Genomic DNA, 27800 nt, shown 5'->3' on the forward strand with positions numbered 1-27800 from the left:
ACTCAGGGTGCCTCCTTCTGGGCTCCCACAGTCCTTATGTAGCCCCCCAGAAGGGTGATTCTCTAGTGTCTTAACGTTTTATTCATCTAAGATTCTCTAGCACTTAGTGCAAGGCCTGGTGCACAGTAGGCTCTGTCTGATGAAATGAGACAGAGAAGAGCATACTGAGGGGACAGCAGCAGTGAGGGGAAACGCAGAGATGCAGAGAGCACACTTCTGTGCTTCTACACTGCATTCCAATCAAACCGGTTAATAACTACTGAGCATCTGCCCTGTGAAAAGCACCTTCCGAGTGGTTTCCAAGTCAGCCAGCATTCCTGAGTGTCTGAAAACTGGGAGGCGTTTTGCACACATTATTTCATTGAATCTGCACAACACAGGGAAGCAGGTGTTATATCCCTGTTTGTCTGATGAAGAAACTGATGTAGATCCAGCTCACGGACCTAAGCTGGGATTCTGGACCCTGGACCACTGGACTCTGAGAGTTTCTACTAGGCCAAGCTGCTTCGTGGGGCTGGACAACACACATGGGCAAGACTCCCATCAAAGGATTAAGTGCCACCGTCCCTGCACAAGAAGCACAGTCATGGGAAACAGAGAGCCCACAAGAAGTCAGGTGCCCTCCTGTTCCTGCCTTCTTGCTAACCAGGAGTTAAATAGGGTTCCTGCCCCGCAGCCCGATGCCAGCGCTTTCCGGCCTGGAGCCAGAGCTGGATGCACTGGAGACCCAATCGGGTAGTGCCTGGAAGCTCATCTAGAAGGCCGTGCCTAGTTCTGAAATCACTGTGGTGCCATTTTAACTCAGGTTTCTCATGTGGTTCCACATATAATTGATGAGTTGAGCCCACTCCTGAACAGAACAGAGAGTACCCTCAGATGAAAATTTAAAAATTCATGGGCATTGACCTCTCTCTGTTGGATATCTTTGCAACGTGCATACCACCAAGCCGACACCAGCCTAAAGACTAAACAATGCAGAATAGGCTGCTGTCTGACCGGGAAGAGGAGGGCACTCTATTTAGATTTTATGTTTTATTTTTAACATGCCTCCCAAGATGTTTAATTTAGTAAATCAAATGTAATCAATTCCTTAACTGGAGCAAAAAGAAGAAGGTATACCAGTTTTCTTAGAAGAAAATCTGTTTCTTCCTGTCTCTACTAGGAAAATGTCAAACTAATATTTAAATAATCAGGTTTGAATGAATGCCCAATTACTCATCCACGGGGCACCCACGTGTCCTGGTCCAGCTGCCTCCTGCCAGCCCTCTTGGATTTCATGGAGTTGTGAAGCTGGAAGCCCCTCAGCCTGAAAAATCCCTTCCCCATTAGAAAAGAAAATGCCCATCAGAGACGTTGACTTCTGCTCCATGAGACAGATAAGGAAACTGAGGCACAGAATGCACATGTTAGCAGTTGTTAATCAGTGCTAGAATCAGAATGGAGGCCCCTGGATGGGGAGGAAGGCTGTGATCAATGGCACCTCCACAGCGAGAGGACATAGGAGAGGGTTCAAGGCTGTGACGGGGACGATTCTGCCCTTGTATCACCCATTTCTCCTGCCACTGACATTCTGCCTGCTCTTTCCACGTGGTCATCCTGTCATACTGTCAGAGCCCCCATGTCACTCCTGAGCCCCACCTGCAGGCTCCACCTCTGGGGCTTTTAAACTTAGAGCCTTCCTCAGAACCCACTGAAATCTACCGGGCCAACGTGTAATTTCCTCAGGGCTAGAACTCCTGTGCTACTTATTATTGAAAACTGCAAATACATACAAAGTGCGCAGAAGAGTATAATAACCCCCTGTGCACATCACGCAGCTTCGGCAGTTACCAATGTTCTGCCTTTCTTGTTTCCTCTACACTACCACCTACTCCTCGACTGTGACTCAACGGTTATTATTGTTGTACAGCTCTTCTTTTAAGGTAGAATTTATATACATTAAAATGCACAAATTTTAGCTATTCAGTTTTGACACATGGATACACCTGTGTAACCCACACACCAATTAAGACATAGAACTTTCTAGATCCCCAGAAAATTCCCTCATATCCCTTCTCAGTTAACGTTCATGGCCCACTCCCACCTCCACTCCAGGCAACCATCCCCCCACCCCAAACTGTTTTGTCTGTTCTAGAACTTAATATACATGAAATCTTTTAGTATATACTTTTTTGTGTCCAGCTTTTATCACTCAACATAATGTGTGAGACTCATCCATGTTGCTGCGTATGTTAGGAATTTGCTCCTTTTTATTCTGGGGTAATATTCTACTTTACAAACAATAATATTCAGTTCCTTGCTGCTGGACACCTGGGCTATTTTTAATTTACAGCTATTGTGAATTAAATTACTATGAATATTAATGTGTACACATATTTTTGTGTGTATATATTATCACTTCTTTTGGATAAACACTGAGGAATGGAATTACTGAGTCAAAGGTAGATATATATTTGACTTTATAAGAAAATGTCAAGATTATTCCATTTTCTGCTTCCACTGTGACATGAGACTTCTGTTACACTTCTGTTACATATTTTCACTAATATTTGGTGCTGTCAGCATTTTTTATATTAGCCATTTTAGTGGTATCTCACTGTGCTTTTGTTTTTATTATTTATTTTTTGGTGGCTGGCCAGTATGGGGATCTGAACCCATGATCCTGGTGTTGTAAGGCTGCACTCCAACCAGCTGAACTGACTAGCCAGCCCTCATGGTGCTTTTCATTTGCATCTCCCTCATGACTAAGGATATTGAACATGTTTGATCTGATTATTGGCCATTGATATACCTTCCTTGTTGAAGTATTAGTTCAAACCTTTTGCTTATTTTTTTCTTTTGTATTTTTATTATTGAGTTTAAGGAAATCTTTATACATTCTAATAAAAGTGCTTTGTATGTTTCATGAATATTTTATCCAGGTCCGTGGTGTGCCTCATTTGTTTCCATATCAGTGTCTTTTGATAGATGCTAATTTATCAATATTTTCTTTTGTGGCTAATGATTTGTGCATCCTAGGAAATCTTTGCCTTCCCCTAGGTCATGAAGATATTCTATGTTTTCTCTTATAAGCCTCACAGTTTTAAATTTTACTTTTAGGTCTGTGATCCATTTTGAATTCATTTTTGTGTATGGTGTGAGGTAGGGGTCAAAATTCATTTTTTACCTATAGCTCTACAGTCATTCAGCATTGGTTGTCAGCTTTCCTTCCCCAAATGAATTGCTTTTCTGTCTGTGTCAAAAATCAATTTGCCGTCTGAGTTTAGGTTTATTTCTGAGCTCTCATTCTGTTCTATTGATCTTTGTCTATACTTTGGCAGTACTGCATGGTCTACATTGCTGTAGCTATAGAGGAAATCTTGAAGTCAAATAGCTTAAGTCTTCCACCAATCTCCCCCTCACTGGCCAAGATTATTGGGCTACTTGAGGTCTTTGCATGTCCATATAAATTTTAAAATCAGCTTGTCACTTTGTATGTAAAGTCTGTTGCATTATTGGCATTGTATTAAATCTATAGCTTAATGGGGGAGACTTGACATCTTAACAGCACTGAATCTTCTAATTGTTGAACATGGTATATCTCCCTATTTATGTAGATCATCTTTAGTTTTTCTTAGTAATGTTTAATGGTTTTCAGTGCATAGGCTTTACTGGTCTTTTGTTAAATTTATTCCTAAGTTAATGTATTTTGATGGCTCTGTAAAGAGTTCAAAAAAAATTTTTTTTTATTTTGAGGCTCTGTCTTGCTCTGTGGTGTACTCATAATCCCCTTGTGGCTCTGATAGCTGCAAGTTTTATCCTCTGACACCTCAAGCCAGTAAGGCTGAAGCTTTCTGCCCTTGGAGCCCCTCCCAGATTGAAAAGTGCCCTCAGGCAAAAAGCCACAAATGTACAGATGTCACTTATCACAGTCTAACTCTCAAGAGCAGATTTCCCTCTAGTTTTTGCTTGCTATGGGCACTCTCCAGTGTCCTCAGAGGGTTTACTTTTATATTTTGTCTGGATTGTATCATTGTGATCTGCAGGAAGATTAGTCCAGCCAAGCTATTTCACCATTTAAAAAATCTCTGTGCTATTTTACGAACAAATCTGTGTTCTCTGCAAATGGGAGAGGGCTGGAGAGCAGAGAGCTTTCTTCAAGTCACAGACAGCCAGAACACAGCACAGTGATCACCAGGATTAGCAGCCCTGGTCCCAGACTGCAGCAGTGCCCCATCCACCCATGACTACCTCGATAGGTGTCCTTGGACAACACAATGAAACTCTCTGGATTCAGTTTTCTCACATAGAACATGGAGAAACAGTCAGCACAGTAGTCCCCCCTTATCCATGGGGGATACATCCCAAGACCCCCAGTAGATGCCTGAAACCACAGATGGTCCTGAACTCTAAAACTGAATGCCTTTTCCATCTTAACTAAGCACTTGCCACACACTGTGGCTGTAACTTTTACAGTTTGAGGTGTGACCACAAAACTAGCACAAATTTGTTTTTCCTTCTCCCCAACTTTATGGACAGAAGATTTGCTCTCATAGTAGATCTTAGCAACCTCAGCATATGTTATTTTTCTTTCCTTATTAAATTGAGGATATTTACCCTTTCACTTAAAGGAAGGACTTTGTGGCTTCTCTTTGGCATATCCAAATTGCCAGCATGACTATTCATGCACTTTGGGGCCATTATTAAGTAAAATAAGTGTCACTTGAACACAAGCACTGCGATAACATGACAGTTGATCTGATAACCGAGATGGCTACTAAGTGACTAACAGGCAGGTGGCACAGACAGCGTGGAGACACTGGGCAAAGGGATGATTCACCTCACAGGCAGGACGGGGCAGGACACAGCCAGAAGGCATGAGGTTTTATCACGCTACTCAGAGCAGTGTGCAATGTAAAACTTATGAATTGTGCATTTCTGGAATTTTCTATTTATTTATTTTTGGCAGCTGGCCAGTAGGGAGATCTGATGGCATTTTCTATTTAAAATGTTCAAACCTTGGTTGACCGTGGGTAACTGAAACCACAGAAAGCAAAACTTCAGATAAGGGGGAGACTACTGTCCCTATTTGGAATGGTTTTGTGAGGATTGAATTAGATTAAACTCCTTAGAACAGTTCTTGGCTCAAAATAAATACACACACACATGCACACAAAACCAAAACCTAAGCATTTTTTTTTTTTTTAAACACAGCAATCTCTTGCTGAGTCTGGTGCTTTGTAAACCAGATTGGGCAAACAACAAAATTTGGGTTTCCTCTTCCACCTTTTTATCTTCTTTTCTTTTTCCTTCCCTTGGAGGTGGTGCCATGCCGGGCCTAAAAGTAATAAGGCTGTGGAGATGGCAGGGCCAGCAGCAGAGATGGATGGAGAGGTTGGGAGGTGGTTACATACCAGAGATTGAGTGAGGAAGTAAATATATTGAGGATAATGGGAAATTCTCACTGTTGGGAAAAGTACTCAAAATACGGAGAGGTGAAGGCTGGAGAGGACCCTGAGGTGAGGGACTGGAATTGCAAGTATTGATGTCACTCATGGTTTCATAGATGGAGAGATAGAGAAATGGAGAGAGAGAGAGAGAGAGATATTGAGCTTTGTTTACTGAAAGGGCTCAGGAGCAATAACACCCCATAGTGATTTGCATACCAAGCACCAAGTCATAGTTTCCAAATATAGTTTTTCCACTAAAAGGATCCAAAGCACCTTGGAGAAATGGCTGATTTCAGGGCTGGGGGTGGGGGGAAAGAAAAGAAAAGAAAAAAGAAAAAGAAAAAGTACAAAATGAGCCTGGAACACCATTTTGTGCCAGAAAGAAAAAAAAAAGCGTTTAGAGAATGTCGGGGATATATAACAATGACACAGAATTAGCTGAAAGGGCTCATGCTGGCCAAATCTGGGACAACCTAAGCATTAAAACATGCAATGTTAGGAATAGACTACATTCTATCAAATAAAATAGAATCTAAGAAAATTAAATAAATGAGGGAGAAGGGAATGTTCTTCCTTACTGCAGAATGCTAGCTAATAAAAGTAGAAGAAAGGATGTAAATAGAAAATCACCATTTGGCAACAAACTCAGTGTTTGCTAAAGCTGGAGGTTGGAGGTCTGATAGGATACTGACATGGTCTCATGTGTCTACCGTCCACCACTAACCAACTACAAAGGAAAACATGGCAGACACAAACGACGAGGTCATCACGGTTATAACACCAGTGGTGGAACAGGTGACGGTGGTGTGCTTCCTGCCTCTGTGTACCAAGAAGAGCACAGCATCATTTCTGAGATGTTCCTGCAAGAGTTTGTGGCCTGAGTCTAGTCGTGAGATCCAGCCAGGGTGAGAGGTCTCCTCAGAGACCCTAGAGAAAAAGGTCTGTCCTCTTTCAGATTGAGGAATGCTTCCAGATTGGAGGAGACTAAAGAGATGTGACAACTACATGCTGCACGTGCTCCTGGAACAGACGGGAAAGATAAACATTGCTGGAACAGTTGGTGAAATCTGGATGGAGTCTGTGGTTTGGATGTTAGTGTCAGAGTCACGCTGGCTTCCTGATTTAGATGGTTGAAGTGTGATTCTGCAGGACAGTGTGCTTGTTTGGAGAAAATAAACACTGGAGCATTTTGGTGATGGGGCAGCATTATTGCAGCTCACTCTCAAATAGTTCAGAAAGAGAAAAATGGTAATGGGCATAGGCTTTAGATTGAATGCCACCCCCTGCCCCCAACCTACTGAGGCTTAATCCGCTGTGAATGTTGAGGGTGGGAAATCCTATTATGGTAACTGAAAGGTGGGGCCTTGAAGAGTTGATTAGATTGTAGGACCATGTAGTAATGAATGGATTAATAATGGTGGTTGGGGGCATGGTTCTGAGGGCTTTAAAAGAAGAGCACATGAGGATCTATCTCTCTTTGCTGTGCCATTTTCTGCCATGTGAAATCCCTGGGTCATTGTCGCCACAACCAAAACCCTCACCATATGTGTTCCCTGGACTTTGGACTTCCCAGCCTCTGAAACTGTAAGCAATGAATTTTGTTTTCTTATAAGCCACACAGTTCCAGGTATTTTGTTATAAGCAACAGAAATGGACTGATACAGCATACTTGTGCGTGTGTGCATGTGTGTGTGTGCATGTGTGCATGTGTGTGTATTGTGTGTATGCATGTCTGTTTATAAAGAGAAAGAGCTAGCAAATACGGCCGATGATCATTTTGGACAATTGGGGCACCTGGGTGAAGGTGATATGGGAGTTCTTGGCATTATTTTTTTTTTTCAACTTTTTGATAAGTTTGAAATAATTTCAAAATATAAAGAGAAGAGATTTGGGTGACGGGGACTCCCAGCCATATGGCAAGCAGAGGCACCGTGTCATGTGAGCAAGTACGACTCATGCCAGGCCAGACAGGGCTTTGCAGCTTCTGTTCCACTCTTGGTCTCTGAGGAGTCAGACCAAATCCAGTTTTTTGTTCTGCGGTTAGTGAAACTCTTCAGGGCACAGCTTGTGCAAAAAAGTTTCCAGGTTTCCTTCTAAGAAGCAACCAATTTCTGCTGTAGAGGTCACGGGGAAAGGTTAACTCTAGGTCCTTGGGGTGGAAATTCATTGAGACTGTTCACTTAGATTTTCCTAGGAAGGTAGGCTTCAGCTTCCAGTAAGGAAGAACTTGGGAGTTTCCTAAGCATGAAACGCACTATTTGGGAGGCTGCCTGGTGCTGGGCAGATTCTTAGCAGCAGTGTGTTCTTTTCCTAAGGGCAAAACTGAAGGGGAGAAGGAGCTTTATCAAATGGCACTCCTCCACCCCTCCAATATCACACTGCTGGTTACTGGTGTATCTTAAAGAATTTGCCTGGTATTGCTCCTTGGCTCTGGGGAGGGACCCTCTAAACTCTAGGAATTTCCCAAGTGGTAGGACTGCCTTTGTAATTCATGGTGGGGCCTTCAGACCACACCTGAATTTATGCTAACGAGGTGGCTCATGGTGGAGGGGGGGCCCAGATAGTTTCAGGACTAGAGCTGGCCCCACTAGAAAGAGCAGCCATGTCATTAGATGGTTAGAGCTTTGAGCTCTGACCTGTGGGAGAAAAGGGGAGCTGGGGATGGGGTCTGACTGTGTGGTTGATATTTCATCAAGCGTGCCTACACGATAACCCAGCAAAACTCTGCACATGGACACGCAGTGATCTTCCTGGCTGGTGATGCACACCAATGTGCCTGGGAGGTGCTGCATCCTGAGGATGTGGACATTTCACGTTTGGGATCCTCTCAGACCTCATCTTTTGAATTTCCTCATTTGGCTGTTTCTAATTTGTATCCTTTATAGTAAAACTGTAATCGTAAGTGTAGCACTTTCATGAGTTCTGTGAATTGTTCTAGCAAATGATAAAGACTGACGGAGCCGTGTGAACCCCAAACTTTGTAACCAGTTGGCCAGAAGTGTGGGTGGCTTGGAAACCCTGCAGCTTGTGACTGGGGTTTGAGGATAGGGATGTCTTGTAGTAGACAGTGCCCTCAACCCGTGAAGTCTGCACTGACTCCAGAATTACATTGCAAAGCATGTCGATCATCCGGGCACACCAGGGGAGAAACAAAGTTGATGGCCACAGGTGACCTAGAAAGAGCAGTAACTGAAGTCACACAAACCAGGGTGTGAGTTCAAACCTGACATGCACCGCTAGCAGGATGACAAGCTCCCCAAGCCAGTCTCCTCCTCAGTGTTCTCTGGCCTTGTCCTATCAACCCGCAGAACGGTTTCTTCATTCAGACCATCAGCAGCGATCTGTGACGTGCCATGCAAAGCAGAGTCACAGGCTCCAGTGCACACACAGGAGCCCACCTGCAGAGGATCTACTGTCTAGGAGATGGGAGGAAGAAAGTGGCCTAAATATAGGGGGCTCAGAGTGAGATAGGAGAAGGCTAAGCTACGGGGTTTGAAGACCCCCCACCTGTGCTGGCTTTCTTTGAGCCCTGCCTCCCTCGGTCTTTGCTGCCTCCTCTCTCCTGTTCCACAGATTCCAAGCAAGCAGCGGGAGTGAGAGGCAGCATTCTGCCCAAGCTCATAAGTTGCCATCCATGAGTCAATATTTCTTTCTCTATTAATAAATCAGTTTTAAAAATGACAGTGTAAGAGTCTCACCTACTCACTAAATTGCCATATGTAATATGACAAAAAAAAAACAACTGTCTTAATTTTATCATTCACTATTTAGATAAATCCAGGATTCTTTTTTGCCACAGGGAAACCTTAAGTCCCTCCCACGTGAGGCCTCTGGCCCCGACTAGCAGGCCCCGGCAGCCCGTGGCTTGCAGCCTGGACGGCAAAGGCCTTCCGCGGCTTTCCTGCAAACACAGGGTTTCTGCGGCTTTTCTTCCTGCTTGGCTGGTGTTTGCTTTGTGAATTAGGGTGAAGACCCCCAAACTGCCCTTACCTCTCACCCTTTCCCTTGTCCTTTCCTCATGTAGGTTAGAAATGAAGAAGGCATGGGACTGGATGGCTTGTCCCCATGCCCAGGATAATTTACTTCCCGAAAGAAAAAGGTCATCCAAGCAATGAATTACTCAGTGCACCTCCCTCTCATTCATCAGCACTCATGACATTATGTAACTTCCTCCGTAATCTTTATCCTCTCACTAGTCCCTCAGGCTCACCTATTTTTAATAAAACATCTAATCTTTTTGTTTGTTTCTATGAGCTCATTAAACACATTTGACATTAGTGGCCAGGTTTTTGGAAACAACATGACCACCGAGTCCCCCACCAGATTGCCTTCACCCAAAGAGTGGCCCTTGCCTGAGGTCACACCCATTACTGGGGGTGGCCCATATCCAGTGACTGGTCAATAGAAGATTGTCAAGGCCTTGTCCTTTCATCCCAGTTTGGGACAGCTCTACTGGGCTGCCCCAGCTCTAGAGCTCCACGTGGAAAAGGCTGGGGCCTTGGCTTGGCTGCAGCACCACCCAGCAGCTCCCTGCCCCAGGTACGCATCACAGGAGCGCTTGCCAACAAGCTTCCTCATTCAAACCATCCCAGCCTGCTTCCCGGGAACCTATCCTGAGACACCAGCTTGAAAATCCCTGTCCAGGCATGACTCAGTTCGCCCTCCTTACTGTTTGCTGGGTGAAGACCAAATGCTCCTTTTTAAAAAGATGATTGCATTTTAAATGTTAATAAATAAAATACACCTGAGCCTTTGTTCAGAAAAGTACTGCTGAAGTTTTATTTAAAAAGGTGTCACCCTGAGATTGAGGACAAATTCAAAGCGGGTGACTTGGTTGAAAACCCTCACTGTCTCCTCATTTCCTATAGGACAGGATAAGACCCAAACTCTAGCACGGGGCATGTAAGGCCACTTGGGTGTTTTCTCCACGTGTTCTTTCCACTCTCATCTCCTACTCTTTACTCACAATGGGCTCTGAGCCCCAGCCTCCCATAGTTTCTCTCTTTCTTCCCCAGCACGGTGTGCTCTTGTGGTCCTGCATGCCTGAGCACACTCTATTCCTTCTGCTGAGGACCCTGACTCCCCTCTCCCTCCTGTCCTCTCCTCCTGGTGAGCTCGCAGTTATCCCTTAAGGCCCCATCAGCACATGGGGACTTCTGCGGAGCCTTCCCTGACACCCCCGACAGGGTTCTTTCTTCCACCCCTGGATTCTGAAGACCTTTGCACATACATCTAGCAAGGTACTGTTATGGGCTGAATTGTCTCTCCTGACCCCATCCCCAAAGATGTGCTGGAGTCCTACCTCCAGTTCCTTAAAATGTGACTAATCAGTTAAAACAAGGTCATCAAGGTGAACTCTAATCCAATATGACTGGTGTCCTCATAAAAAGGGGAAATTTGGACACAGAGAGACACAAATAGGGAGAAGATGCAAGATTTGAGTGACACATCTGCAAGCCAAGAGACACCAAAGACTGCTGTCAAATCACCAGAAGCTGGAAAAGGCAAGGAATGATCCCTACAGGTTTCAGAGCACGTGCAGCCCTGCTGACACATGATCTTGGATTTCTAGCCTCCAGAACTGTGGGATGATGCATTTCTGTTTTAAGCCACCCTGTTTGTGGTACTTTGTTACAGCAGCCATAGGAAACTAATGCAGATATTTAACAATTAAAACTGAAACAACAGGGGCTTCTGGTCAAGATGGTGGAACAGATGGTCCCCAGTGTCACTCTCTCCCACAAATCAACCAATCTACAACTACTAAAAAGCAGTGACAGCCAAGCTGCAGCTGCTAGAGCTCAGGGAAGAGGAGGAGAGACCTATAGAGTGCATGAAGGCAGGAGAAGCCACAATGAGAGAAAGAAAGGATCGCTCCCACCATTTAGAGCCCCAGCTGCTTCAAGGCTGGAGCTGCTGAGCACATGGAGCAGGACTTGACAAAAGCCTTGGCTGTGCCCTTCAGGTGAAGTTGCTTGGAGGCTTCAGGGGAGAAGAGGGCCTTGATGGACCCCAGGCCAGCAAGACCACTGTCAGGGTTCCCATGGACCCATGTCGGAGGGAGGAGCCACAGACAACTGAAAATTGGAGCCACTCAGAGGCCAGTGAATCACCACAAGGGATTGACATATGGCCTGTCCCTTGGGAAGTGTTTGGAGCATGGGTGGTGGAGGAGACGGGCCCACCAGGTGAACATTGGGGTACAGCATGGACAGCTGATCTGCCCCCCAGTCAGCACAGGACCACTCAGTGGAGACTGGTCAGGAATATAGAACTGCAGGGGGTGCAGTTTGCTGAAAAGACTCAGGCCCAGACCAGAGTCTCCACACAACCGAGGTGCACCTGATCTCACTAGACTGGGAAGTACCTATAAAGTCAAACATTAAAACCTGAGCTGCATACATAAAAAGCCTTCCACAGGGAATCATCAGCAAAGCAGCAATTTAGCTCAACCACAAGGCTCCAGTGCTGGTCAAGGAAGTTTCCCCACTTTAGAAGTAAGCAAAAGATAACAAATTAGTTCCAGCACAGAGTTTAAGTGGTGGGAACAGCAAATAATCCAATGCAGAACTGAAAGAAAAAACAAAAAACCCACAGACCCTAGGCAAAGTTTGATATTAACTAGTAAAAGTCTCACTTCACCAAAGAACACCTATAAAACCTAGAAGGACTGGAAGCCCCCTGGGGCCCCAAGCCAAGGAGTAGGGAAGGCTGGGGTCCTCAGCCATGCCCCCTGACACCCGCAACCAGCCCAGCGATGACCACTGAGCTATCGCAGGAAGCACCCCAGGTCCCCAAACTTGGAGGGTGGGTGGCCGAGGGCCTCAGCCATGTCCCCTCAACACTTGCACCCAGCCTAGCAATGACCACTGAGCCGCCACAAGGCTTTAGCCACACCCCTCTGACATCTGCATTCAGACCAGCAATGACCAAGTCACCACCAGAAGACCCCTAGTCTCCCCTGCAGGAATGAGGGGGGTGCCATGGGCCTCAACCATGCCCCGCTCCTTCCTCCTTCTCCCACCCTATTTCCTTTCCCCTTTCCCTGTTCACGTCTCACACAAATGCTCCACAACAACATCTTAGAATGTAAAAACAGAGCCAGGGACCGACCCCTCCTCCCACAATCAGGCAAGGAGCAGGCCAAAAACACCACTTCCACATGGTGGCCCATCACATCCAGCACAATAGGCGCAGCTTCCAAAAGTGTGTAGACATCACAAGCACCATGCATATGGCCCGCCAACCACTCAAGTGCATTGACACAAGGAGTCACCAGCAGAGACCAAAGAAAAGAAGAGAATGTCTCTCTGCACAAAGCCCATTCTAGAGAGACAGAAGGAGCATCTGCTCTATGATAATATTGGGGGACCTGAACACACCTTTCAGCATTGGACAGATCATCTAAGCAACAGATCAACAGAGTAACCATTACTCTTTCAGAAGGAGAGAAGAAATCTAGGGTTATCAGAGGTTGGACAGGGGAGGGAGAGGGGGACAGGGAGAGATTGGACAAGGGGCATAAAGAATAAGTATGATTTGTAATAATGTATATATTAATAATATTAATTTGATCAACATACATCAACGTTGAACCCCCCAAATATGTGTAATCAATTATGATTCAATAAAAAAAAAACCCCCAAAAACACAAAAACTGAAACAATTGCCCATGTCTGACCATGGATTAAACAGACATGAACTGTTGTTTTGGTTCTAACTGATAAATTGGTTAGGAGAATTTTAAGAAATTTTGCTACCTATCTTGACAGTGATCTCCCAATGATACCCACCCATCCCCCGAGATTACAGTAAAGATTTGAATTGATTTCCAATTATTTTCAGATGATAGGCTAATATATTTTTGGAATGTGACACTGTATTGAGACTGGCTGTCTTTATGTGGATTACAAATATGAGGGTATTACTAAAAGTTCATGGAAAAATGAAATTAAAACATAATACGAATATTTCCATGAACTTTTGGAAGACCCCTAGTATGTAAAGAGCTTAGCACAGTGCTTGGCTCAGAGTAGGTGCTCAATATGTGGTAGCTATTATCATGATGGGCAGACGCGGCTCAAGGGTCAAGACAACCTGAGGAGCTGGATAAATTAACCCAAGAAGTCTACAATTCAGTCCACGGGTGCCTCGGCCAGAGGCTTCCCTGACTGTCTCTGACTGGGTGGGGACTGGCACCTCGGGAGACCACCTCTGTGGGAGTAACTGGTTAAGTAGTGGCTGAAGGAAGGGGAGGGGGCTGGGGCGGCAGGAACCCCCAGCAGCTGGTTAGCTCCATGGAGGGGCTACAGGCGGTTGGGGAAAGCAGCCTCTGGAAAAGGGGATCTCGGGCTGTCTGGGAGCGGAAGCCAGTGCTAGCAGCAGCTGGGGGAAGGAATGTGGCTTGTGGGACTATCAGGCCACGTCCACGGCTGATCTGGTCATGCTAGACAGTTGGAAGAAATGACATGGAGAGAAATGACTTCCTTCTTCCTGGAGCAAGAGAGTCATGAGGGCTCTGGGTTCCCAGGGCGAAGCTCACGACAGCAGGCTCCCTCCCTGTTCCCTCTGCTGTCTGTGGAGACAGAAAGGGGAGCTCCGAAAAAGTGAGAAAAATGGTTGCAAAGGTAGCAAGAAGCCTTCTCTTTAATGGACTTGAAGAGAACATAAGAAGGATCTCTGAAAAATAAAAATATTCTGTTAAAGATAAGACTGTTCTGTCAAAAATTCTGACTTACTGAGAAACCACAAAGAAGGGCTCTCGATGCCACGCTGAGATTAGGGGGCATATAAGTAATAAAGGTCAGGAAAGTACCAGGTGGCTTTCACATACTGCTTTGAAAAAGTCCCCCTACTGAAATATCTTTTAAAGGAGTGACTTTACAGTTTTGTCGCGCGATGTGCACTGTCCGCCCCAGAGCGGGAGGAGTGAGTGACGTGGCCACTTCGACGCGGCAGGTGAAGTTTCCCTTCCCACGTGGGGATGGGTCCAGGGCACTCACGCTGCTGTTCTGCTTCAAGTTTGCACCAGTGAGTCTCGGCATGTGGGACTGTTCAACACCCACAGCCACAGCCCACTGAACGCCACGCCCCACGCCCCAATGTGACAGTGTGACAACCAAAAGAAGCCCCTACACATTTCCAAACACCACCTTCCAGGAAGTGTGGAATGGCCCAGGGAAAACTTCTGGCCTGTTCTCTTCTGCGTAAACCAAACAATTACATAAGAAAGCCTTTCAATGGGTTCCTATGGATTCCTGTCCGTGCATTCACAGCTGCACACTGAACACATCCCTTGTAGCAGACACAATCTAGGTACTGCAGACACGGCAGTCAACTCAAAGTCCCTGCCCCAGGAGCACCATCCTGGTGGCAAAGACAGACACCAAAGGACATGTGTTTTATCAAGAACCTCAGGCTGGCCGGGTAGCTCAGGGGGTTAGAGTGTGGTGCTGATAACACCAAGGTCCAGGGTTCGATCCCTGTAAAAGCCAGCTGCCAAAACAAACAAAAAAGAACCTGAAAATTGTTCATATCTTTCATTTAGTCCCGTGCTTGGACGCATAAACTGCAGAACGGATTCAAAATATAGAAAAACCTTGCGTACGACAACCATCCAATCCAAAGTTTGAAAAGGGCCATGAAAACGAGGGGGTTGTTTACTGGCTTCCAACCCGTGCAGAAACTTTTGGAAACTGCCTCTCTTATAAGAATTGGGGAGAGAAATGGGATATAAGTCAGAAACAAAGCATGATGGTGAGTGGAGCGAAAGCAAAAGAATGTGGAGTGAAATACATCAAAATGTTAATGGCGTTGTCTTGGGGTAGTTCAATCACACACACACATGTTCTCAGTCTTCTGAATTTCCTGTGTTTTGAGCTTTTGTATATGATGTTGGAGAGAATGTCCTGAGGAGCCAGAAATCCTGTTTTATCTGATTAGCTCAGTGACTTTGGGAGAACTATTTAACTTCACTGCCTTCATTTCCTCATTTGTAAAATATAAAAATTTTCCTGCCTTAGAGAGTTCTCGTGAGGATTAAATGAGATAATACACATGATGCATCATCCTCACATAGCAGAGCTGCGTAAAATGCTATTATTATTGAATAAACATGTATTCCTTTTAGATGTTTTGCATTCAACGTGCTAATATTTTGTTGAGGATTTTTACATCTGTGTTCATGAGAAATATTGGTCTGTAGTTTTCCTTTCTTATAATGTCTTTTGTGTTTTCATTTTATAATTGTAAACATTCTCTTCATAAATAAATATTGAATGTTTAGGTTTAGCTGTTTTAATAGACTTTGCTTTGCAGATTAGGAGTGAAAAATTGGTCATTAAATGATAGAAACAGACACAACCTTTTGCTGACTCAAGATGAATGCCCATGACTTATGTCTATGTGCTCGGCTCATGCACAAAGGATACATTGCTACTGATAACCAAAAACACTGCTCTGACCAGGTCAATTATAGTGTCAGGAGATCTGGGATGTCAGTAATCATGTCCACCTGTCCTGGAAAACGTTATCACGAGAGCATTTTTACTTAGAAGCAGACTTAATGGCACCAGAAAGCCGTAAAATAACCTGGAATGGTTCTTGTGACCCTTATGGAACCTAGTAACAATCCCAAATCTGCACATCAGGTACAACCAATAGAAAATCTGAGAAAGGAAATAGGCGGGGCTGTCCTTCGACTCTCTCTCCTTCGACCTGTCCCCCTTCCTATGATTATGAAACGCTAAGCCCCTCTTTGAAACACATTTCTCAGGATGACCTCACCATGAGTCTCCCCCGTTGCAATTGTCATATTGGCTCAATAAATCCTTGCTATTTGTATTCGGCCTCAGTTTCTTCTTAGGTTAACATGGCCAAGTGGAGACCTCATACCCTATTCATTATGTTCCACTTTTAAAACTCCCTGTAAAATATAAAACTCTAAAATGAAAATGCTGACTAGACAGCAAACATCACAGGGTCAGAGAGAAAAAAAGAGTGGCTGGACTTCACTCAGGTCTTGATGAAAGTTAAGTCAAACAGATATTTTGCCCTCTAGATCCTAGCAACTCATACGTGAAAGCAGATGTGGCTGCGAACATAAAATCTACAGCTCTAATGACACTCAAATGCTCACATCTATTAGGCTCATAAAACTTAGACTAGAATTGCAGAGCTCTAAGTAAATTTAGAGATCACTTAATTTGACTCCCTTTTAAAACAAAGAAACCAAGACCAAGGAGGGTCAAGTGATGTGCCCAAGGAATTCTATTTTAAATCAGCCAAATTCTATTAATCCTCTTACACTTTGTCATTTACGAATGCCAATCTTCCTGCAGTCAATTTCCTACTTGCCCCAATCCAGGGGCAATCTCAGTTAATTATGAATCTCACTGAAGCTCTCCAGGCATTGGCTCATTGCTCTGCTCATTCATCCATCCTACAAACATCTAGCCTATTCTGTGTTCGGCACCATGCAGGCACGAGGACATAATGGTGGACAAGATATGGCACCCACTCTTCAGGAGGCCACCTTCTGTATTGAGACAGATGAGAGGCTGTTACCCGGCCATGTGGGGAGTACCCAAGGAGTAGAAATGAACATGCTATGGTGACAGCCTCAGCCACCTGACACCGCCTACAGACTTACTCTTCCCTCCTATCCCATCCAGCTTTCTCCTGCAACTTGTATGTTCTCAGACCCTGTAACAATGACCTCATACCCTCTACCAGGTGATTGCTGATAATCCTTCTCCAGGAAGTGGGAGCCAGGTGGGCATCCTGAAGGCAGAGGTGGGTCCTTTGAGGGCAGTGACCAGTCCCAGTACTCCTGAGATTATGATTCAGTGAATTTGGGATGGGACTTGGAAATCTGATGTTTTTTAAAACACTCACTGGTGACTCTGATCACTTGCCCTATCTGGGAAGACTGGTAATGATGCTATGAGGTGATCTGCATGCCCAATGCACAGCACTTCTTGGGCATTTACTGCCACAGACCTAAGATGCCACTCCCTGGACACACCAGGCTCAAGCAGGACCAATCAGAAACTCTTTCTCCCCACTAGAATTTGGAATGGAGACATGGAATTCTAGCCAGTCTCTGTTGGTTTTATTACTGGAATCCATTTATCCATCCATCCATCCATCCATCCATCCATCCATCCATCCATCCATCCATCCATCCATTCATCTATCCATCCATCATTAAACAATTATTCATTAATTTAGTCATCAAATTGAGGAAATAAGGTAAGTGCCCCTCTCATGGAGCTCAGTTTCTAATGGGAGGTGGTAAACAGTAAACAAGCAAGCACAAGCACAATGATGTCTCAAGTTCTGATGAGCTTTAAGAAGACAAACACAGCAGGGTAACTGACCGGGGTGTACTATTTTACACAGGGAAGCTGGCATTTGAACAGACCCCTGGAGGAAGTAAGAGAGTGGGTGGCTTTTTGTGAGAAGAGCTTTCTGGACAAAGGGATCACAAAGCACACAGGCCCCAAGTGGGAGTCCAAGAGGCTCCCGTGTGAAGAGGCCCGTGGGGCTGGGGTGGGGAAAACATGGGGGGACCTGGTGGGAAGGAAGGTCAGGGAGGCTAGGCCAGGGATCAGCAAACACTTTCTGTAAAGGGCCAGCTAGTAAATAGGCTTTGTGGACCATAGGGTCTCCCTTACAATGACTCAACTCTGCCTTCGTAGCTCAAAAGCCACCATAGACAATATGTAAACAAATGAGTGTCGCTATGTTCCAATAAAACTTTATTTACAAAAGTGGAGAGCAGCTGTATTTGGCCTGCAGCCATTGCTTGCTGACACTGTTGTAGGCCAAGGTGAGGACTTTGGATTTTATTCTGAGTGAGACAGGTAGCCAATGAGGAGTTTGAAGCAGAGCAGTGATAGGATCTAAGCTATGACTTTAAATACATCCCTGTAGTTGACCATGGCTGCTACTGTGGAATGGACCAGGTGTGGAAAAGGACAGAGCAGCTGGGGGACAGGTGCATCATCATTCCCAGAAGAGACGCTGCTGGCCTGCACCCAGGTAGCAATACAGGAGGCAAGGAGTGGGTCAGAATCTGGACAGGTCCTGATGGCAGAGCGGACAGCGTTTCCCGATGGATGGAATAGAGTGTGAGACAAAGAAAGAATCCAGGGATGTCCCCGAGGCTCGGGACATGATTAACCAAAAGAACTCAGTCCTTGCAGTGAATGGAGATGGGAAAGTCAGGAGGAGAGCAGAGTTTTAGGAGCGGACTATGGTTCTGATTCTATACGTAAAAGTTAAACATTCAGTGCAGATGACAAGCAGGCAGGTGGATAAAAGAGCTGGTTGTAGAAGAAGTTAAAGTTAGAACTCCAAGCTGAGTGACTGGATGAGATCCCCTGAGGAGAGACAAGGGACCAGCCTATGGTGTCCTGTAGCCAACAGCATCACAGGACATCATGCCCGGGCAGGGGTACCCCCAGTCTGCTCAGTGACAGTGTTGGGCAGCAGGAAGATGTTCCATGACCCCCAGCTGTGTGGCAAGGTGCATGTGCATGTGTGTCACCTCCGTACATCTGTGTGCACTGGTTTCTGCATGCCTGACTGAGGGTGCCAGTGACAGACACCATGATCCTGATGGTTATAATGGGTTAAATGGTGGCCCCCAGAAGAGATGCCCACATCCTAAACCCCAGAACCTGTGAATGTGACTTCATTTGGAAAAAGGGTCTTTGAAGATGTAATTACATGAAGGATCTCAAGATGAGCTTATTTTGGACTATGTGGGTGGCCCCTAAATCCAATGACAAGTGTCCTTATAAAAGACACATAGAGAAGAGAAGGCCACGTGAAAATGGAAGCAGAGATTGGAGAGATGCAGCCACAAGCCAAGGAGTGCCTGGAGCACAAGACTCCAGGAATCTGGAAGAGGTCAGGACAGATTCTACCCTAGGGCCTTGGGAGACAGCGAGGGTGTGCTGACTTCTTGAGTTGGGATTTCTGGCCTCCAGAACCGTGAGAAATACATTTCTGTTGTTTTAAGCCACTAGGTTTGTGGTAACTTGTTACAGCAGCTCTAGGAAATGAATACAACATATACGAGTTCCAAGTTCCCAACATGCTCAAAGGTTCATTTAAAAAAGTGACTGAAGAACGGAATAACAAAAGTTAGCATAACTTATCACTCTGAAAGCATTCATTTTTGAAGCGACAAAAGGCTCTAATGAGGACATTCAGCAATGCAGCCACCAGATTAAAAATAGAAAGAAAAGACAGGCACCTACTACTAATTTGTAGAGTAATGAGTCTAAGCATAATAAAGAGAGGCCCAGTGCCTTGCACTCCACCTTGCATGTGCCTCTGCAGGTGTCTGTGTGGGGGCGGGCTGGCCTGGCCAGCACACACAGGAAATGGGGAGGGTGCTGAAAGTAGGATATATTTCTTTTTATATCATCCTAAGTGTCTCTATAGCATTGGTTTGAGGTTTCCTCTCACATTTTCAAGGACTGTTTTCATGCATGGGGGACTAGCCTTGTGTGATTCCATTCACTCTCTTTAGGGTGACCTTTCCTTTAGAAATGGCAACTTCCCAGGACAGGGAACCCTCCTATCTCTTCCTCTTTCACCTTAACCTTGAGGCCTTGCCCTAGCAGCATCTGAAGGAGGGCAACAGGGATCACTCTGGAGACAAAGAACCCAAGTCAATGGCCTGTGGGCCAGAGACTGCTCCTGCAGCCCCAGGGAGCTGCTGGCCCTGCGTCCTGGTCAGCTGTGGCTGCTATAACAAATCACCATAGACTGGGCAGCTGAAACAGCAGACATTTATTCCTTGTAGTTTTGGAGGCTGGGAGGTCTAAGATCAAGGCACCAGTTTCTGGTGAGGGCCCACTCCCTGTCTTACAGATGGCCACCTCCTTGTGCTGTCTTCACAAGCTGAATGTGAGAGAGAGCTCTGGTCTCTCTGCTTCTTCTTATAAGGACACCAATCCCATCACGATGGCCCCACTCTTAAGACCTCATCTAAATTTAATTACTCCTGTCTTAGTCTGTTCCTGCTGCTATGATAAAATACCTTAAACTGGGTAATTTATAAAAAATAGAAATTTATTGCTCACAGTTCTGGAGGCTGGAAAATCCAAAATTTAAGATGCCACCAGAATCACTGTCTGCGAAGGGTTTGCTCTTGGCTTCAGAGATGGGGCCAGCTGGCTGCATCCTCACATGGCAAGAGGGAAGCCTCTTTTATAAGGACACTAATCCTATTTCTGAGGCAGAGCCTCAGGACTTAATCACTTCCCCAAAAGCTCTACCTCTTAATTCCATCACATTGGGTGTTAGGTTCCAACACACAAATTTTACGGGGATACCAGTATTCAGACCACAGCACCTCACAAAGGCCCTACTTCCAAATATCATCACATTGGGTGTTAGAGCTTCAACGTATGAGTTTGGCAGGGGTGGGGTGGACATGAGCATTCAGTGTGTAACACCCTGTGTCTGGTTACGTGATAGTTTAAACTCAAAGTTAGCCAGGATGAGTGTTTGATGGCTACAGGGGAGGATAAGGCAGGGCCAGTGCAGGCCAGTGGGTCACAATGTCTGGAATCTGCCTCTCTGGGAATTCTGGAAGGGATCACATGGCCACTGAGTTCACGGGGGAGGGCAGTGAATCCAAGTGTGTGTTGGGCAGGCTGCATTTGGGAACTGGACCCTGTCTTTCTCGTGTGCCAGGCAAGCAGCCCCCAAGGGCCACCTCTGTCACCTGGAGACTCTTTCGTGGGGTGGGAGGGATGTAACTAGAGTGGGCATGAAGGGCACAGGATGGCTTCAGTCTGAGCCTCTGGGGCTGTAAATGTGGATCCTGAGTAGGAGAGCCTTCAGGACAAAACAAGGATGAATCTTGAAAGTGGCTTTTCAGCATTGTAGAGGCTGGCCGAGGCAGAGGGTTTTGGATGTGGGGCCCCGCTGGCACCTCTGAACCACACCATATCACAGGCGAATGCCTACTTTTGGGCTCAATGTCCTCCTGTGCAAGAAACAGACGGTGCTGTCCAATGACAGACAGAGACGGGCACATGCAGACAGACTCGGCCAGAAGGAGGAAACTGCACGAGCCAGCTGGTCAGTGTGGTAGCCAGGGAGAGCAGGGGGTGTGGCACTTAGGGGTAGGTGGCCACAGAGCTCAGCCTGTGAATCATAGCGCTTTGAGATTGGCAGGGGTGCTGTTAATAGTTATTCCTGGACGAATGTGTGAGAGCTACACTTGAGACTAACCAGGACATATGGTCACCCTGCCCAGAAGAGAGTGAGAGAAGAAGGAAAAGGAGAGGGAGGGAAGAAGGGAGGAAAAGGGAGAGAGAGAGAGAGAGAGAGAGAGAGAGAGAGAGACAGGAGAGGAAAAGAGACACCCCGCGGGCCTGTCTGGGTGGACTCTGCTGGTTGTTTCCTGAGTGTCATCTCTAACCCCTTTCCCAGACAAGCAAATTAGCATGTTAGAGAGGAGTACAGTGATGTGAGCCTCCACATGCTATAAAGACTCAGAGCTCCTGGACACACACAGCTCCCTGTGGTCATCAAACATGAGGGAAACAGAGGACAATGCTGTCCCAACCCGGCACGCTGCCCACTCTCTTCAGCCGCTGCCTCATCCCTGCCAGGCTTCAGGCATGAGGGCCGTGCTTAGTACATGGCTTTTAACAGCACAGAGAAAATGCCACAAGGCTACAACATTTGCGTGGAAACGAGCTGAGAATAAAGACAAAAGCACGACAGCGGCAGATGCAACGGCATGACTGTGCTTTGGAAACGCGCTGTCATGTGCACTGTGCCTAGGCCATTCTCGGCAGCTTCTGTCTGGCCAGACACAGCCACGCTGGGGTGTCAGATCTTTAGTCATGTCCTCAGGGAGGGACACATGCTTGGCAAATTTAAAAGGGCTGGCAGTATTCTGCGTACTACAAGGGTGGGGAAAGGTGATATGGAGCTGGAAGCAGAAAAATCCATCAAAGGACAAAGCCAAGTTAGGAAGTTCAGGAAGAGTTCAGGGGCCAGTGGAGGGAGGGGTTGCTCCACAAGGGTCTCAGACAAGGAAGTGGACCCCCACCACTGGACACCTTGGGCACCGCGTCCTCAAGTGGGCCCTGCATAGCAAAGCTGTTCCTCGGCATTTGGGCCACTCCCTGCTGTGTCACACACTCTCATAGGACCTACTTCTTCCTGCCTGAGCACGTGCCTCAGTTTGTAAAGGTGAGTCACAAATGTGAGTCACTGGCAGTCTCATCCTTGGCCGGGAAGCCCCATGAGAGCAGGGAGTGTACCTGTGTTTGGGGTATGAGGATACCCCACAACCAGCATGCTGCCAGGCACGTGGGAGCACCCAACAAAGATTTGTGGGATGGATGATGGGATTATTCAGGACTCTCTACTAAATGACCTCACCCACAGCCATGGCTTCACCACCCTGTAGAGGCTGACCACACTCAATGTCTCTGTCCAGCCTGGTTCTTTCCTCCAGAATCATGAATCCAACAGTCTACTCAATGTTTCGACATGAAAACATTAGGGCATCTCAATTGCACTCAACAAGTCTGAAGGGAGCTGGTGCACTCCCACCCCCAGCAGTTACTCCGCCAGTATTCTTCACCTCGGGAACGGAACCCTGTCCTCCTGAACCACAGCTGCCGCTCTTGACATCTCCCTCTTGCTCATTCCTGCACCTCCTACCCATCACCAAGCCTTTCATTTCGTCTTCTAAATTCTCTGGATTACTCTCTCTTCTCTCCATAGACCACAGTGGTCAAGACGATCTGGAGATGGGTTGCCTGGGTTTGAAAACAGAATCCTCCACTTACTAGACATTTGCTTCACTCCTCTGCACTTAATTTTCTTATATATAAAATGGAGATAATAATAGTATGTATTTCATAGGGTTCTTTTGAGAATTCAATAAGATAATGCATATCATGTGCCTTCAAAAATGCTAGCTGCTATACTATCACCATCATCATCACCACCACCACCATCGTCATCGTCACCACCATCACCACTACTACCATCATTACCATCATCACCACCACCACCATTTTCATTTCCGTGACTACAACCCTACTCTACACACCTATCATCTCTCGTCTGGATCACTGCAATAGCCCCTACCATCTCCCACATCCATTCTTGCCTTCATCCAATCTATTATCCCAGTCTATGTAACCCCAGTGATCTTTAAAAAACACAATCTTCGGCCACTCATATGTTTAAATTTTATTAGTGGCTTTCCGCAGGAGTTGAAATAAAAAACAAAGTGGTTAACATGGTTTAAATAGCCAACCTTGGCAACTCTTAGCCTCAAAGCTGCCATGTGCCTGCCCATTTCATGACCTTCACATATGCTGTTCCCTCTGCTGGTTCCATTGCTCCTCTTGCCTTCTCCTCTGTCCTTCCCTTCCCGGTCAAACCCTCTCTGAAATGTTGGTTACACTCATTGTCTTCACTCTCCAAACCACCGCACAGTGGCTTCTGCCCACATCTCTCCACTGGAACTGCCCAGCCAAGGGTCACCCACGGCCCCTGCTGCTGAAGCCAGTGAGCCTATTGCTGGCCTTATCTGACCTGACCTTTCTGAGCGTCTGACACTGCCAGCCACTCTTTCCTTAAAGGTCCCTCTGCCTCTGGCCACCCTGTTGGTTGTCTTGGTTCTCTTCATCTTTCTTTAACTAATTCTTCTCTTTTCCTTCATGTACTGCTCTTTTTCTATCGGCCCTTTAGAAGTTGATTTCCCCGTGTTTCCTAATTGAAACTCATTTTCCTCTCACTCTACTCATTCTCCCTGGATGATCTTGCCTACTTGCATGGCACCCATCACATAATGAGTTTCTAATCCTTGTCTCTAGATCCTTTCTCCCTTCAGAGCTCCAGACCCTTGTTTCTCCACAAACACTTCAAACACAATGCATGTAAAGCTGAAATCTAAGAACACCCTTACCTCCCTGTTCAGATCTCAATGAATGGCCCCAGCACCCATTCAGCTGCCCAAGCAGAAGCTTGAGTCATCCTTGCCTCCTTCTACTCTTTCCCTCCCTACTTCTAGTTAATCATCAGATTAGTTCTGTTGACTCTGCCTCCTTCGATGCACTCATATCTGTTGACATATCTGTCCCCAATGCCACTCCCTCGGCCAAGTCCTCACCATTTCCTCCCACATCACGGCCACAGCTTCCTAAACCACCTCCCATCACAGACTTTCCTCTCTCCAGTCCTCTTTGCACTGCTGTCAGAGTTTAGGGGGGAAAGTTCCCTAAATGATTTTCCAGAGAACTAGTGGTCCAACTTTTAAAATAAGGGTTTCTTTAGGCAAATGAGAGATGGCTTGAGAAATCATCACCTCTGTGGGCCTTTCATAGGGATTCACCAGGCATATCGGCCTATTTAAGGTTCTGAGAAGTCTTGCTGTAAGAGAATCTGTTCAGAATTTTTTCACCAAGCACTTCCCAGACTTCTTTGACCATAAAACCCTTTCTCCAGGGAGTACTTCTTAACACCTTGCAGAACACTACATGCTATTTTAAAGCACAGATCTGATTAACTTACTTCTGTGTTTGAAAATAAAACAGGTAAGTGGATAAATATTAAAACAGGCCAATTTCAACTTCATTCTCCGAGCAGTTAGAGACCCTTGGAGATTCCTGTGTAGGGTAATGACCTAATACCCACATGACCAATAGCTTCCAGTTGCCAAGCGAGGTGCTCTGTGCTAGGGGCTTTCTCACCTACCATCCCTAATCTTCACAAGGCCACAGGTGGGCAAGATCCCCAAGTGAGGGGACCCAAGCCCAGATCAGCTAAGCATTAGGTCCAAGGCCACATGACCAAGAAGAGTGAAGCAGCATTTGGCTGGAAGGCTTGGTGGCTCTGAACTCACGGCTGTTTGCAACAAGCAGGTGACATTTGGCCTGCAGGAGACGTTGGAAGCAGGTGAACATACATTCCTAGAGGGCAGTGACTTCTTCCTTACGTTCTCCACTTCTGTCCTCACACCCCTCCAGCTACACCTCCAGGACCGGTATCCGTTCTTCTCAAGCCTGGGTCCCACCATCCTTCCTGGAGGCACATTGTACTTTTCGCCTTATACACCTGCGGGACATCATACAACTCCAGGAAAATCTCTCCCCTGCTTAACAGCTACATGCTGTTCCCTAGTGCCTGTCCAATGCTGAATTTCTCAGCCTGATATTCTAGGCCCTCTGTTATCTGCCATCAAGTTTCCTTTTTGATCTTGACTTCAGATACTTTTCTAAATGTAACCCGTGCTCCACCCAAACCAAAAGATTCCCCATTCAGCAGGCTCTGGTCTTTGTTTGCGCTGCTCTCTCCACCTGGAAAGCCCACTCTTCTACCTGGTGCAGCTGCTGTAAATCCCACCTATCCTTCAGGGCTCTTTCACAGCTAACTCCACAGAACATGTTCTAATCTGAATGAACCAGATGCTCTCTGTTTTTCGGCACAGAAGGACAATGAGATGCCTCCCCCGCCCCCCAACTTGGAAATTCTGAAAGTTAAACTTAGTAAAATTCACAGTGGATGGCATCAGCTCTCTGCTAAAACGATACACACAAAGTAAGACTCAAGAAGTAGTAAACTAAAGAGACATGAAAACACCCTACTGGTTGAAGGTGGCCAGGGCTTCCTCTTGGGATGCAGTTGTGCTCCCAAATCAGAAACCGTAAGACAAGCAAAGAAGACCTTCATCAAATCAGTCACAGAAAACAGAAAGAGTCACCTCAACCAAAACCAGTGGTGACAACTGGCTAAGACAGAGAGTGGATCAGTCACATTCTGCTCAGGTGTGTGGAGGGACCACGTGTGTTGTAACAGATGGAAGGCCGCCAGGGGGACGTGGCCAGGACATGGCCAGGGTGCAGCAGCACCGACCACAGAAGACACTTGCCGAGCTTGGGGACACTGACTTTTAGGACTCAGGAAGAGCTGGTAATGAGATGGAGATGGCTCACACAGTGACCTTGGACCTGGTTGTTGTCCCAAATGTCTCTTGCTTCCTTTATTCCAATTACAAACCCACCAAGCATCCTTCTGAGAGCCAACCGGGCTTCCACCTTCAGAAAGGAATACTCTGGGAGGTTGAGAGGTATATCCTGCTTATACCTACCACAGGGGGCTGTTGGGAGGATTTAATGTGATAATGGGTGTGGAGAGATCGATCCAAACTGCACATAGTAATTGTTCCATAATGTAGGTGATTAAAATCAGTCAGTACATTGGAACTTTGCTTTTGTGACAATTTCATATACATTTGGCTAAGGCAAACTGGCATCCTGGTGTCTGGGTGCCCTGATGAAGACGGGAACCAGGATCTGCAAAACAGGTTCTGTGATCCCGGATGGGAACGAACCAGTTTAGGTGTTGCCTCAGACACGGCCTGGCAATGCCAACCGCCTGGCCTGCATCGTCATCCTCCAAATGCCCAGCAGCTCCCTCCTCCAAATGCCCAGCACACGTCTCGTACTGTTTTTGTTTAATGCAATCAGTTGTGTGTCTCTCTAATTCCAGTTCCATCAAAGTGTAGACTCCCTGAGTGTGGGAGCTTCTAAGTCACTTGCAGAGCCTCAAGTGTCATAAATACTTAATGAGTTGAAATGAATGTTATCAAAAGCCAAGCGAATGATCAGGGGTTCAAACTCAGGCTGGAACATCTGTCTCCGAGGCTACTAGAGAGGTGGGATGGAGGCGCCTGGAGAGAGGGGACACCTGCGGGGCCAGCTGAGAGCACAGGCCCCAGGCCACCACACCCCTGCCCAGGCAGGAGGGGAGAGGGACAGATGCAGGGAGGGACAGATGCCTCCACACTCACCCGGATCTCCGTCTGGACGGTGCATTTGACCAGTTTGAAGTTCTTCCCGGGATTGAAGCTGTTGCTGTAGAAGCAGACCTTGAGAATGCGCATGTCCTCCTTCTCCACGTCAACTGGGACTCCCACCATGGGCTCTGGAGGGCCTTCAGGCCGGCACAACGTGCCCACCTTCACTCGGCTCAGGGGCTCGGACACCCCAGACATCCTCTTGGGCAGCAGCTAGGAGCAGCACATCGCAGTTCTGCAGAGACAACAGAGGGACAGCCCTGAAATGAGTGCCCACAGGCCCACCTGCCTCAGCCCCCCAGGGATGGCACCCACCGAGCTCTGAGATGGATGACATGTTCTCCCGTTCCCAAAAACTCCCCTTAAAGGCATCCAGCTTTCTTGACTGGGAGAGAAAAAAGAAGCAGGCTGCATAGACAGGCAGGTATAAAATCCAGGCTTGGAGCTCCCAGGCGTGTGAACTCTCTCTTCTGGAAGCCCCTCTCTCCATCATATCCCACCCCCCACCCCCCGGC

At 46.5% G+C, this 27800-nt stretch overlaps 1 protein-coding gene across 2 annotated transcripts in view; it reads right to left on the reverse strand.

Moving 5' to 3' along the window:
* Positions 1–27483, reverse strand: part of PTK2B (protein tyrosine kinase 2 beta) — a 63430-nt gene extending 35947 nt beyond the window's left edge. For both annotated transcript variants that reach the window (XM_063086037.1, XM_063086036.1), the window contains exon 1: positions 27280–27483. In XM_063086037.1, coding sequence (XP_062942107.1) covers positions 27280–27483 — 204 coding nt within the window. The remainder of the gene's footprint in view (positions 1–27279) is intronic.
* Between the last annotated feature and the right edge of the window lie 317 nt (positions 27484–27800).

This window comes from Cynocephalus volans, chromosome 2 (genome assembly GCF_027409185.1).
Source record: "Cynocephalus volans isolate mCynVol1 chromosome 2, mCynVol1.pri, whole genome shotgun sequence".
In the NCBI taxonomy this organism is placed as follows: domain Eukaryota; kingdom Metazoa; phylum Chordata; class Mammalia; order Dermoptera; family Cynocephalidae; genus Cynocephalus; species Cynocephalus volans.